At 39.8% G+C, this 14525-nt stretch overlaps 1 protein-coding gene across 1 annotated transcript in view; it reads right to left on the reverse strand.

Annotated features, from left to right (window-relative positions):
* ice1 (KIAA0947-like (H. sapiens)) overlaps positions 1–14525 on the reverse strand; it is a 152251-nt gene that overhangs the window by 43448 nt on the left and 94278 nt on the right. Inside the window, exons 12-13 of the mRNA XM_041183929.1 lie at positions 12496–12896; positions 3802–8952 (exon numbers count right to left, since the gene is read on the reverse strand). Coding sequence (XP_041039863.1) covers positions 3802–8952; positions 12496–12896 — 5552 coding nt within the window. The remainder of the gene's footprint in view (positions 1–3801; positions 8953–12495; positions 12897–14525) is intronic.

Consider the following 14525-nt stretch of genomic DNA (forward strand, 5'->3'; position numbering starts at 1 on the left):
TGGTTTTAAACAACCTGTGATAAGTCGGCAGCTTGCATTCAGAACGGCATCCATCTTCTTAGCATGAGAAGATCTTTCCCATGCAGGGCAGGCATATGCGGGAGTGGAATTGCAAAGAGCAAATGCATTGGTGCAAGGTAGAAGCCTTCACGTCACGGCCCTGTTTCAACCAATTCTACCACCACCATGCACAGCAAGTAGGAGAGAGACTGCAAGCAGGAAACTACAAGCCGGTTAACTTAACATCTATTGTATAGAAATTGCTGGAACCTATTATTAAGGAGGTTATAATGGGGAACTTAGGAAATCTCAATGCACTCAGGCAGAGTCAAGGTGGTTTTGTGAAAGGGAAATCATGCTTGGCTAATTTACTGGAGTTCTTTGAGGAAGTAAAAATCAACACAGATAAAGTGGAACCTGTGGATGTGTAGCACTTGAATTTCCAGAAGGCATTTGACAAGGTGCCACATCAAAGGTCACTATGCAAAATAAGAGCTCATGATGTGATGATGTGGGGGGCGGGGGGTAACATAATAGCATGGATAAAGGATTGGTTAGCTAACAGGAAACAGGGGGTAAGTGTAAATGGGTCATTTTTGGGTTGGCAAGGTGTGACAAGTGGAGTGCCATAGGGATCAGTGCTGGGGCCCCAACTATTTACAATTTATATCAATGACTTGAATGAAGGGACCAAATGTATGGTTGCTAAATTTGCTGATGACACAACGGTAGGTAGGAAAGTAACTTATGAAGAGGACATAAGGTACATAGATAGGTTAAGTGAGTGGGCAAACATTTGACAGATGGAGTGCAATTTGGGAAAATGTGAACTTGTCCACTTTGGCAGAAAGAATAAAAAAACCAGCATATTATTTAAAGAGATAGAGTTTACAGGACTCTGCAGTACAGAGAAATCTGCATATCCTGGTACATGAATCATAAAAAAGTTAGTATGCAGGTCCAGCTGGTGATTAGGAAAGCAAATGGAATGTTGTATTTTATTGCAAGGGGAATGGAATATAAAACATTATCCAAGGCATTGCTGAGATCGCCTCTCAAATAGTGTGTGTAGTTTTGGTCTCCTTATTTAAGGAAGGATGTAAACGCATTGGAGGTGGTTCAGAGGAGGTTTACTAGATTGATGACTGGAATGAGCTGATTGTCTTATGAGAAGAGATTGGACAGGCTGGGCTTGTTCCCACTGGAGTTTAGAAGAGTGAGGGGTGATTTGAAGTATATAAGATCTTGAAAGGTCTTGACAAGGTGGATGTGGAAAGGGTGTTTCCTCTTGTGGGTGAGTCCAGAACTAGGAGGCACTGTTTTAAAATTAGGGGTCACCCTTTTAGGACAGAGATGAGAATTTTTTTCTCAAAGGGTTGTGCGACTTTGGAACTCTGCCTCAGAAGGCAGTGGAGGCAGGGTCAATGAATATTTTTAAGGCAGAGGTAGATAGATTCTTGCTAAGCAAGGGGATCAAAGGTTATTGGGGTGAGGTGGGAATGTGGAATTTGAAACACAAGCAGATCAGCCATGATCTTATTGAATGGGGGAGCAAGCTCAAGAGGTCAAATGGTCTACTCCTGTTCCTATTTCTTATGTTTCTTATAAAAGTAGGGATGTTTTGCTTTCATTGTACAGGGCAATCATAAGATCACATCTAGAGTACTATGTACAGTTTTTGTCTCTTTATTTAAGAAAGGATATAAAGTTCAGAGAAGGTTCACTTGGTGAACCTTATTGAAACATATAAGGCCCTGAAGGGACTTGACAGAGTGGATGCTGGAAGGGTGTTTGCCCTTGTGGGAGAGATTAGAACTATGGCACAGAGTTTAAATATAAGAGGCCTCCCATTTAAGACAGAAATGAGAAGAATTTTTTTTCTCTGAGGTTTGTGAATCTTTGGAACTCTCTTCTCTACAGAGCGGTGGAGGCAAGGTCAATGAATATTTTTAAGGCAGAGGTAGATAGATTCTTGACTAACAAAGGAATCAAAGATTATCATGGATAGGGGAAATGTGGAGTTAAGGCCACAATCAGATCAGCCATGGTCTTATTGAATGGCAGAGCAGGCTCAAGGAAATGAATGGCCTGCTCCTATTTCATATGTTTGTATAAACCTGTGCACCTTGGCAGGAAGAAATGAAAAGCAATATATTAGCTTAATTGTGAGAGATTGCAGAATTCTGCAGTACAGAGGGATCTGGAAGCCCTGGTGCATGAATTATAAAAAGTTGGTACACGCAGGTACAGGAAGTTAGGAAGGCAAATGGAATGATGTTTATTGCAAGGAGAATGGAATATAAAAGTAGTGAGGTTTTGTTACAGTTGTAGAGGGCATTGGTGAGACCACAACTGGAGTACTGTACACGGTTTTGGTCTCCTTACCTGAGGATAAAACTGCATTAGAAGCAGTTCAGAGAAGTTTCACGCGACTGATTCCTGGGGTGAAGCAGTTATCTTATGAGGAAAGGTTTAACAGGTTGGGCCTGTAACTGCTGGAGTTTAGAAGAATGAAAAGTGATTTTATTGAAACATATCAGATCTTGAGCGTACTTGGCAGGGTGGATGCGGAGAGAATGTTTCCCCTTGTGGGAGAGACTACAACTAGGGGACACAATTTAAAAATAAGGGATCTTCCATTTAAGATGGAGATGAGGAGAAATATTTTCTTTCAGACAGTAGTCAGTCTGTGGAATTCTCTTCCTCAGAGAGCATTGGAGGCAGGGTCGTTGAATATTTTTAAGGGTGAGCAAGATATATTTTTGCTCAATAAGAGGGTCAAAGTGGGTAGACAAGAAAGTAGAGTTGAGGCCACAATCAGATCAGCCACAAGATTATCAAATGGCAAAGCAGGCTCGAGGACTGAATGGCGTACTCCTGCTCCTAAATCGTATGAAACTATGTATGTAAATGTTTATACCTGATCATTGGTTAGGTGGTTTTCCTGTTTCGAACTGTATCCTGTTTGTTACTATTGCTTTGTTTCTTGAAATAAAATGTTCATTTGATAAAAAAGCAAAGGATTTATTTTTTATGCATGTTGAACTAGCTAAAAGTGTAATTTTAAATTTTGGAATGGCTGAGAATTGGAATTCCATGTTATTTGTGACATTATTATTAATACTTCTTATAAAGGGGAAAGTACATAGAAATACAAGGATCTGACACACTGGACAAAGGAAAACGATTTGTAATCATAACTATTCAATCTTACAATAGGATCATTAATGTATTAAGAGATTAAGCCATAATAAATAAAAGAATGCTATTTTGGTTTGCCTAAACTAACTAGATGCTGCCTTTTTGAGAAATTTTCATTGAGGAGTTTAATTTTACAAAGAAATAAAAGGAATGAAAGAAAGAAATCATATGAAAGAAAAAATTTGCAATTGTACAACACGTAATCACAGCCTCAGAACATAAAGCACTACAAACAGCAAATTACTCTTGAAATGCAGTTGCTGTTATGTAAACCGAGGCAGCAGTCAGTTTATGTACAAGATCCCACAAACACCAAGTGAAATGAATTACCAATCAATTGCTTTCAGCAACAGTATATGGTGGGTTATCACTGCATATCTGGGGAATTACTTCTGAAGTGGAGTTAATTATTACCATACAGGATAACAAACCTAGCCTTCAGTGGCACTTATATATACCCTTAACTTCCTCCATTATCAGCATTAATCCACGAACATTGTTTTAAACATTTGTAGTAGATTAAATTACTACCATGAACCTAGTTTAGCAAAAACAACTGGCCATTGCAGCACAGTAACAGAATTGGTTACACGTGCTTACCTTATTGCCATTCAATTCAAAAATCACTTCCTTCTCTTCATCACGCAATACTGGGATCTGAGGAATATTCCCAACAAACACATGGCTGCGAATAACTGGCAGTAGGTCAAAGCAAGATTTAGTAATTTTCATTAAGGCACTGGCTATAGCCTCGTCACTTGAATTAATAGATTCAAGAGGCTGGGAGAAATGTTCAAGTTCAGCTTTATATCCAGTTGTCTGTTCGACTAGCCCATTGAAAAGTGGTTTGGTTGTGTCAATAACATTTACAGTTGAGGACTCTTGTGGGGTGATTAAATCAGTAGTAATATCTTCATTCTGACAATTATTTTCTGCTTTCAGTCTCTTTGCCTTTCCTGCTCCATCACCTTCTGCACTTCTTTTGGTAGCCATTTGGTTTTTTTTAGGTTTATCCTCAGTACTTGATATGCGAGCAACAGCTGGCTGTTGCTGCTCCAAATCTTTTTCATCAGTTTTTGTGCCTTCTGATCTGGTATTGCTTCCTGCTTTCACAAATGCAGTTGCAGCAGAATTGATTGCTTTGAATCCCATGATTTGATTCACAGCCCCAGCTTGGTTCTCACTATCTGCAGGGCCACGGATACTGAGCTGAACATTTCCACGGAGAATATTTAAAGTTCTTGCACGGGCAGAGAGGTTGGGATACATAGCATCCAGAATTTTTACAGAGTTCTCTTGAGGTAAAGCTGAACCACCAGTTGATGATGCAGACTGAGGTAGTCTCCCAGGCACAGGAACAGCATGTTTTGGAGTCGCAGTGCAAAATTGTAATGGGGAAGATTGGATTCTTTCAGTTCTTGCAAATTCTAATGGGGATGGCGAGTGCAGTGAGGGAGATTTTCGTTGATTGTAATCCAAAGGAGGTGAAACTGAAGCAGCCTTTGAGGTCTCTTTTGAAGGAGAAGCCAAATCATCTGCAGGGGAGCACAGAGAGGCTACACCAGATGTTGTGCTAAGAGGGGACATTGGTTTTGCAGCTCTTGCAGTTCTTGGAGGTGTGGCTACAAGTGGTGGCAGCAGAGGTGGCAGGGGTTTTCCCATTTCTAACATTACTTGATGGATCTCTTGCGTGCATAACACTGGAGCGGAAGTGTCAGCACTGGCTTGTACAGGTGGATTGTCTGGATTTGAACCTCTTTTGTTTCTTCTTAAAACTACACGACTTTTGCAGGTGGACTGTATATTTGACTTTTGTAAAATGTCATTTTGCTGCACATCTCCATTTCCTTCTGTCAAAGCAGTTGGCAATCTTCTACACGATTGCATTTTTTTGCTTTTCGCAGTCTTTTTAGGCGTTTGCTCACATTCTGAAGTTCCAAATGACTCCATATCCACTGAATTGTCAACTGTACTTTCAAATAATGCCCCTTCTTCATGTAATGCCACTGTGTGAATGGGTCTCCGATGGTCTGAAGGAACATCAGGAAATGATGGATTCCACAGATCACAATAACTCAAATGTCGTTTTGACTTTGGTGTTCCTACTTCACCTTCTTCAACAATGTCCATCTGAGGAACAGACTTAGCTGCAGCAAATAGATCACTGCTAGTGTATAGCATTATTTGTGAACCATCATTTTCAGTTTGTGTTGAACTGTCTACTGTTTGCACAAGAGATTTATGACTGGAGGTTCCCTCTATAGGTGTATTTGTTGAATTATTCACCTTTTTTACACTTGAGATGCAATTGGACATTTCGTCTGCAATTCCAATGGTATTCTTTTTTATCTGGATGCCAAACTGCTCTTTTATGCATATACTGCCTTGATTGGAACCGACTTCAGAAGAGTTTTTCAATTTCTCCTCAACTTCTGGTTCATTTTGTAGCAAATTATTTTTCACCAAATTTTTATTTTCTGTTTGCGTACATTCTAACAACTCGTCAGTGTTAGGGCTCAATTCTGAAAGAGGCTCATTGTTGAAAACTTTTAGCGGAGGGGTATCTAAATCTAAAGCTGAAGCTTCACATCTTACTGACATAGTATTGTTGCCATTTTCAACTACATTTTCAGAATTCATATTTGTGTCAGCATTTGCTTTGCACACTGAGGTTCGACAGACATCTTGTTGAAAATCTTCATCCAAAGTCATCAGTTTACTCTCAATGCAGTCAGGATGGGTGGCTGTTGACTCATCCTTAGCATTTGTTATGCATTCGATATTACAAACAGTTTCATTAGATTCTGATACACTTTTAGAATCAAAAGGCAGTTCAGCACACTGAACAGTAACATGGCCATTAACAGAGAGGGTGTGATGTTCAGTTTCAAGTTTCTCATTTCCAGCCTGAACTTTGAGCTCATGGTTCAAATTTTCAGGCGTGGAAACTTCAGCTCTGATTTCATCTTCAACCACATTTTGATCAATGGATTCTGGTGTTTCTCCCTGGGGAGTTAGAATCTTTCTATGCCATTGCTTTCTTTTGATTTTTCTAACCAACATTGAGACTTCTGCCTCAGAGTTTTGTGGATTCGTCTCACATATCTGAGTTGAGGCAGTGCCAGGTTCCTGAAGTGGCAGCTGAATCTCATTACCAGGCAACTTTCTACTTTTCAAATGTGTATCCTCACTTTTTTTTGAATTTGCATTTTCTTCAGATTCTGCTATATTATTATTTAAAGTATCACATGCATTGTTTTGCCCAACTTCCACAAAATCTTCTTCCCTAACACTGTCCTGTAACACATCTGCATTTGTGGATTGAGTTGAATAAGTATTAATTTCAAACTGTGTGGCAATTTGATCGGAAGACAAACATTCTCCTGACAACTTTAGAGTATGATTGTTTATCTCTCCTATATCACTGTTTTCGTTTTCCACCAACTTATCTTTTCCTCCATTCCACTTATCCACTGGACTTTCACGAACCGTGTACATTACCTTTTCAATATCTTCAGTTGATTCTGACCATGTGGAAAGGAAACTCAGCTTTTCACATTTGTTGGAGGTTTCCATAGTAGAAGTATAGCCTGTAGATCTGTCCTGAGCAAAATTAGTTACCACAAAAGAAGAGTCTGGTTTAAGAAATGGAGATCCATCTTTTGTTTTGGTGTCATACTCATTTATTGGCTTGGTTTCAAGTTCTTCAATGGAAGACTCCACTGAAATTAATGTACATTCAATAGATGCAGATTCACTGGAACTATCATCCTCCATTGTCACAACTTGTGTAAAACGGTAGCCTTTGCACTCATCCTGAATAACACCAGATATCACTGAACTGTCCAGCTCAGCAAGTGGAGAAGCCTGCTCCACCTCGTTAAGATAATCTTGACCTTTTGTAGACTCTGCTTGGGTCAGCTCAGTACCGACTGGCAGTAAGGTTGATATATTTTCATCTTTTTCTCTGTTAGATGTAGAACCGTTCAAATCTACTTCATCCACCTCCATATCCCTACTGTAAGTGGAACTCTCTTGAGTGGTGTCAGCTACCATGGAACATTCAAGTGAAATGACCTCCTTCAGTTTGTTGATACTGTCTTTCTCCTTTATTATTAAGACTGAATTGTCATGTTGAATACATTCCTGTTCTGAACTGTTAGGACTACCAGGAGTAGAATTTTTGGAATCTACGTCCTTTACCTCCACACCTCCAGTACAAATATGGTCCTTGGCACCATCAGATATGACAGAATTGTCAGTCTTGCCAAGTACAGCTGTCTCCTGTATTCTGTCAAGTCCATTTTGCTCTTTTGCTACAAACTCTTCAATATCTTTGGACACCACAGAAGTCAATATGCATTTATCTTTATGATTATCAGATATTAAACTAATAGAATTAATATTATCCATCTCTGTTTCATCTGTAAAAACAAAGTTCTTTGACTTATCCTGAGATATGCTGGTTTCTATAGAATAGTCAAAATCAGATGGCGGTGCTATCTCTTGCATTTTGTCAAGTCCACTTCGCTCTTCTGCATGAAATTCAGTTTGGGTCTGCTCAAAATCAGAGGCTGGCACCGGAGACAGTGTGCATTTATCTTTTTCATTATCAGATGTCGAAGTACCAGAATTAATTTCCTCCATCTCTGTACACCCTGTAGAAATGCAGTTCTTGGACTGTTCTCGAGAAACAGCAGTTTCCGTAAAACAGTAAACCTCAGCTGACGGTGTTACCTCCTGCATTTTGTTAAGATTTTGCTCTTTCGTCAGTGACTCTGCTTGAGGAAGCACCACGTCAGTTGGCTGCAACAAAGTCTGTGTACATCCCCCTTTTTGTCTGTCAGGTATAAAATGGTTGCAATTGTTTTCCTCTATCTCCATTTGCCCAGTAGGAATGTATTCAGTTGACTTATCCTCAGCAACACCATGTATCACTTTACTGTTAAGCTGGGAAAATGATATTACTTCCTCCACAGTGGTGGTGCCAATTTGCTCCTTTGTCACAGATTCTGATATGGTGTGCTCCAAATCAGGGGGTAGCATTGAAGCTAGTGTACATTCGCCTCTTTGACTGCCGCATGCAAAACTATTACAATTAATTTCTGCCATCTCCAATGCTTCAAAGGTTGCACCAAGCTGTCCAAAAGCACTGGCTTTTTCTGGTACAAGCTCCTCATTTTCTACTTCTTTAACACAAGTATCTGCTCCACATTCTTCTCTGCTGCATGGCTTTGACCTATCAAGTTCTGGTTCCACTGTTTTAAGATTAGATACTACTAAAACCACATTGTCTTTTGAACTTTCTGTAGTATCATCCCCCTGCATCCCATCATTGTAATTGTGTTGTGGAGATGTCAGATTCTTAACATTGTACATTTCTGGAGCTCTGGTTTGAGTTTCCTCAGGTAAAAACTGAACTTCCATGTTATTCTCATTTCTACACTGAGCATCTTTGACAATCAAATAAGGATCTGACATTTCAGCCTCTACTTCAGCTTTTTTCAAACAGTGCTCATTCAGGCCTTCAGTTTCTGCCTCAGAACAATCCATTTTCTCGGCAGATAATTCTCCAACCATTCTTGCTGAAATGCCTGCTTCCGCCATAGATGCTTCATCAGTTATCGGCGCATCGGTGCATCCAGAACTATACAGTTGATCAATCTCCAGAACACTTTCACTACAGCTCTTTCTGGGAAGATTACTACTTTCGTCATCACTTGAATCTGTAATATCTCCAAATAAGTTTTGCTGCATAAGAGAGAAAAATATTTTATTTACAATATTTGACATTTAAATTGTTTCTATTTAGAAATTAAACAGAAAATGGTGAAGCTGAAAGACATTACTCGTTTATCATTTAAAAAATATCAAATAAACCAAGGTCAGGCTCCCATGATACATTACTTAGTAGCTGAATCAGAGGAATAAGGGAGATCCCAGGGTCAGTGTCCGGCCCGTGCGGAATTTCTGATTTCAGTCGGGGCAATGGTTGGGATGCTACAATTTCAGTTACCGTCCCTGGGCTGCGGAGGGAAAAAGACTCCTGATTCATGACTGCTATAACCACTGTTGTTGGAAATACTGAGTCATGGATGTAGATAGCTACAGAGTTAAACAAGTCTTCAGCTCACACAAATAATAGTTACTTGAGCCAGGAGTTAGAAGATGGTTACTGCACTAGCATTACACCCCAGCAAAGAGTTAGCAGCTTCCAGCAAGGGCAGGGGGCAGAACGGGTAAGGGGAAAAAAAGGTTGCCCCAGTGAGGTGAAATTTCTTTGAGCTACTGGCACTTTTAAGATTTAAAAACACCACTGAATGCCATTTTTCATTTTCGATTGGTTTAGGCATACTTTGTTCTTTTATGGCTTTCAATAAATATTTCATTTCTCTTGAATCTTAGATTCTAATTGAAATTTTCTTTGATAAAAGCTCCCTATGTATCAATAGATTTTTATGCCCTCAATATATCATGACATGAAATTATACTGTTTCAGTTGTGCTGACCACATACGTGGGGTGCTCTTCCTTCTTGTGAAGCTTGGAGCATGCAATGGTATACAAACACTATACCATACATTGGACCACTGTAAATATAAATATTGGTTGCCAAAATATGATGAATTATATTAAGTTCTAAAATGTAACTGCCCAATAATTGATCCCTCCCCACAACTATGCCAATATGGATAACAGATTCCTGTCTGTTCCCATACGGTTAAAAACATTTTCACATGTACTATCAAATCTAAAGATAATTTGGAAGTAAGAGAATATTACAAAACTTCCGTGCCATTAATTGTGAACTTCTAGAGCACAGCTGAGTTGTTTAAAAGCTAACTGGATCTGTCCCTCTTTGTACTTATTGTAGACAAATGGTGTAAATATATAAATGCAGCTTAATGTTTGAAGGTTACAAGCTGCAGAAATCAATAAACAACCTGTAAATTTTAGGCTGCAGATCAACTACTAGCTTTCTTTCTCTTTGGGAATGGACTGGTACCACACAAGGACCTTGGAAGTTTCAGCAGTACTTTCATCAGTGGCATCTTAACCTAGCTGGATACCCCAAACAATGAGCGTGAACGGGTGTGATGACGACTCACATGAGACAATATCACCTGAACTATTTAAAGGGGCACTGCTGAATTGTGCAGCTGGGTGAACAGAGGGATCAACTGGAGTTATGAAGTCCCAAGGCTTAACTTCACTTCACAGATGCTTCCCTAGACCTGATACTGCCGTCTGTCGTGGCTTTTTCCTGCTGATGGGAGGAAAAAGAGCAAGGTATGACTGGACATCACTGGGGAGAAATGCAGGGTACAAAGCCCAAAGCAGTTTAATGACCTAAGCAGGGCAGAAACGGTGAGTACAATTGCACATTCAATTTAATTCTGCTGACGGCATCCTGCCAACCTCCTCCCTCTTGCTCACTCAACAACCCCCCCCACCCCTGCTTGTTTTCACTAGTGATTTTCAGGAAGCTGCGTACCCACATTTAAAAGTCAAAACCCCAGCTTAACAAGTTCTTTTCACCTATTAACATATTTAAATGCGCAACCGCTTCTCCTGAGGGGGCTTCCTCGCATGTATCTGATGCGCTGCAGCTAATACTGAAGTCGGCGTGTTGGAGCTGGCTTTCTGATACGCCGTCAATGTTGAGTGTTTTTAAACACTTAATTTTGGAAGTTAAATCACCCCCTGGCCCTTTTTCTTTCTCAAACAATGAATTTCAGCCACCTCATAGCTTCAAATGTTGTACCTAGCTATCCACAAACAGTGGCTTCTTGTTATAAAAGCTCATGCCTGTCCACTTTCAAAACACAAGCACCTAATCTGTATTCTTCTTCACTGGCTTTGACCTTTTAAATTCCGGTTCCACTGTTTCAAGATTAGATACTACTGAAACCACAGTGTATTTTGAACTTTCAGTAGTATCATCCCCCTGCATACCATCTTTGTAATTTTGTTGTGGATATGTCAGATTCTTTTCACAAATAGCCTGGGACAAGAAAAGAATCAATGTTGTACATTTCTGGAGTTTGGGTCACATCATTGATCTTTACAGCTTCTTCAAGTAAAAACTGAACTTCAATGCTCTTTCAAAATTTCTCTCCAACTCATACACTGGTGAGATTCCATAGAATAGTGAACATCTGGAAGCCTCTCCTCCAAAATACTGTGGATGCAGGGTGACTGGGATCAGTAGGTTTTGTTAGGTAAGGATATTGAGAAATGATAGAGAAATGGTAGGCAAATGAAGTTGAGGTACAAATCAGCCATATTATAACAGAATAGTCAAAATAGGTTTGAGTAGCTGAACGCCTAGTTTCTATGCAACATGGAGAGGATATCTTTCCTGATAGCCACTTAATTTTTTTTTGGAAAGATATTATAGATTTGCATAATTTTTGTTCTCATCATGGAAAACAATAATAGTGTTGGACCAGTTATACAGTAAAGCTCCCTATTTATCAGCTCCAGCATAATCTTAGCTTTAGAGGAGCACCTTCTTCCCGCCATTATCATTAGCTCCCATCTTTCTGGGTTGTGTGTGTGGAATTACTAATTTAATTTCCATGAGTGCTGAATTATAAAACCACAGTACAAGGTGACTTCTTATGTTCAACAAGAACTGGCCAGTGGAAGGCAGCTACAACCCTTTCAGTCTGGGCTGGATTCAAATAAAAAGAGAAAATGCTGGAAAACCTCAGCCGGTCTGGCAGCATTGGTGGAGAGAGAAACAGTGTTAATATTTCAAGTTCATATGACTCTTCTTCAGAGCTAAAGAGAGGTAAAGAGAATTATTTACCTCTCTTTAGCTCTGAAGAAGTCATATGGACTCGAAACGTTAACTCTGTTTCTCTCTCCACAGATGCTGCCAGACCTGCTGAGCTTTTTCAGCATTTTCTGTTTTTATTTCAGATTTCCAGTATCCGCAGTATTTTGTTTTTATCTATGGGTTGGATTCAGGCTCTGGTTTCAAAATAAGTGCTAATACACTAAATAACTCTATCTCAACCACTTTTACAATTTTTCCAATTTCAGAAAGCAAAATGAGTGGTAATTCCCTGTTGTCCCTCAGAGCTCTGCCCAAATCACCTTGGCAACGATTACATCAATGACAATGAAATATTTGATGTTGCACTGTAATGTTCTGAAACATGGTAGCCCAAGGTCCCAAAAGAGATTAGGTGCGAAACCAATCATTGGAATAACTAATTCAGTATTTGACAAAATATATAAAATTAAGTTGTTCTATAACAACTACCAGCTTTTTGCTTAGACCTGCCTTTTTATATGAAGGGGAACATGGCAGCGGAGACAGCTGTGGAGGAAGAGGTTCAGTCCAGTCAAGTATCTCTTGAAGTTGTCGGCTTAAAGCATCTTGCTCATCATCATCACCACCGTCAGTATCAGTACTTGAACCAGTTGGACTGTCATCAGGATCTTTCTGTCTAGTCAATTCTATAGTTTTGTCATCATGGAAGGCACTATCATCATTGCTTTGCAATCCTTCATCAGTCAAACTCTCATCCATCTTTGAGAGTTTGTTTTTCTCTTGGTCACACTCCAGCTGATGTGGGGGTGAGGATGTTGGCAGCTCTGGAGTTTCCAGGAGACTGCTGTGATTTGGGTTACTTAAACTGCTTCTAAGGGTCTTACATTTCTTCTGTGAAGGTCCTTTCTTGCCTAGGACAGTTTAGATTGAAAAAAAGTTAACAATAATTTTAAACATATTCAAACATTTGTGCTTTTTGAAAACAGGTTTCCCACTTCCCAAAAATCCATCAACGTAAGAACCAGGAGGTTTTTGATGAAGAATCAAGACAAGAGGTGTCATTACATAACTTGGTGAATTCTATAGGCCACCAAACCAGTGGAAAAAAATTTACAGGAATGAATTTGCAGGGAAATTACAGAGAGTTGCAGGAACAATACAGTAGTGATAATGGGCAAATTTGATTATCTAATATAAACTGGAAAACAACAATGTACAAGGCAGAGAAAGAGAAGAGTTTCTGAGTGTGTTCAGGAGAATTTTCTTGATGGTATGCTTCTGGCCCAATGAAGAAGGATGCATTGCTGGATTCGGTTCTGTGGAATGAGGTGGGTCAAGTGGGCCAAGTGTCAGTAGAAAAGCATTTAGGGAACAGGGATTATAAGGTTTAGATTAGCTATGGAAAAAGACAAGGTGTAATCAAGAGCAAAAATACTTATTTGGAGGAGGGCCAATTTTAGTGGGTTGAGAACAGTCCTGCCCCAGGTGAACTGGAATTAAAAGTTGGTAGGCAAAACTGTAATGGGACAATGAGGTGCCTTTAAAGATGAGTTGGTTCGGACACAGTTCATGTGAGTTAGGGCAACCAAAGCCAGGGCTCCCTGGATGATGAACGAGATAGAAGGTGATGAAACAGGAAAGGGTGGGGGTGAGGGGCGGGGGGTGGTGGAGGGAAGGGACATATGATAGATGTCAGGTTGATACAGAAGTGAGAATCAGGCTGACAATATAAAGTTCAGAGGGGCAGTGAAAAACAAAAAAAAGAGTATGAGAAGGGTCTGGCAACTAACATAGGGGAATCAAAAAGTTTTATTTCGGCATATAAATAGGAAGGCAGCTGATAAGAGGAGGCATGCAGCTGATTAGGGATCAAAAAAGGGATCTGTGCATGGAAGCAGAGGGCATTACGGGGGAGCTATATGAAAACTTTGCATCTGCCTTTACCAAGAAAGAAGATGTTGCCATAGTGTACGAGTCAACAACTGAGATACTGGATGGGCTAAAAATTGATAAAAGAAAAGGTTGTCTGCCCTTGATGTTAATAAGTCATCAGGGCCAGATGGGATGCATCTGAGGGCAAAGGGCAGTAAGGACAGAAATTTCCAAGGTACTGGCCATAATCTTCCAGTCTCCTTTACATATGAGGTGGTGGCAGAGGACCTGTGTTACAGCTACAAGGTTTGTAAAATTATGATGTCTTAGGATTCTATCTTTTGGTTTATGAGATTACTATATTTTAGGACTGTAGCTTCAAAAGGTAGGATAGGTGAAATGCAGTCATGTGACCTGTGCCACAGAGTCTGCCTGACAAGTAAGTCTGGGTGGTTTAATTGTTAGAGATCAAATCTACCTCTGAAGTTTCGGTCCCAAAGTATAGTAATCTCAAACCAAAAAGATACAATCCTAAACCATCATAATCTTATAAACGTTGTAGTTGTAACACAAGTCTACTAGCATCACTCCATTTCAAAGGAGGACTGGAAGATTATGGCCAGTACCTCGGAGATTTCCGTCCTTTCCGCCCTTTGACCTTGAATGCA

This window comes from Carcharodon carcharias, chromosome 3 (assembly GCF_017639515.1).
Source record: "Carcharodon carcharias isolate sCarCar2 chromosome 3, sCarCar2.pri, whole genome shotgun sequence".
In the NCBI taxonomy this organism is placed as follows: Eukaryota; Metazoa; Chordata; class Chondrichthyes; order Lamniformes; family Lamnidae; genus Carcharodon; species Carcharodon carcharias.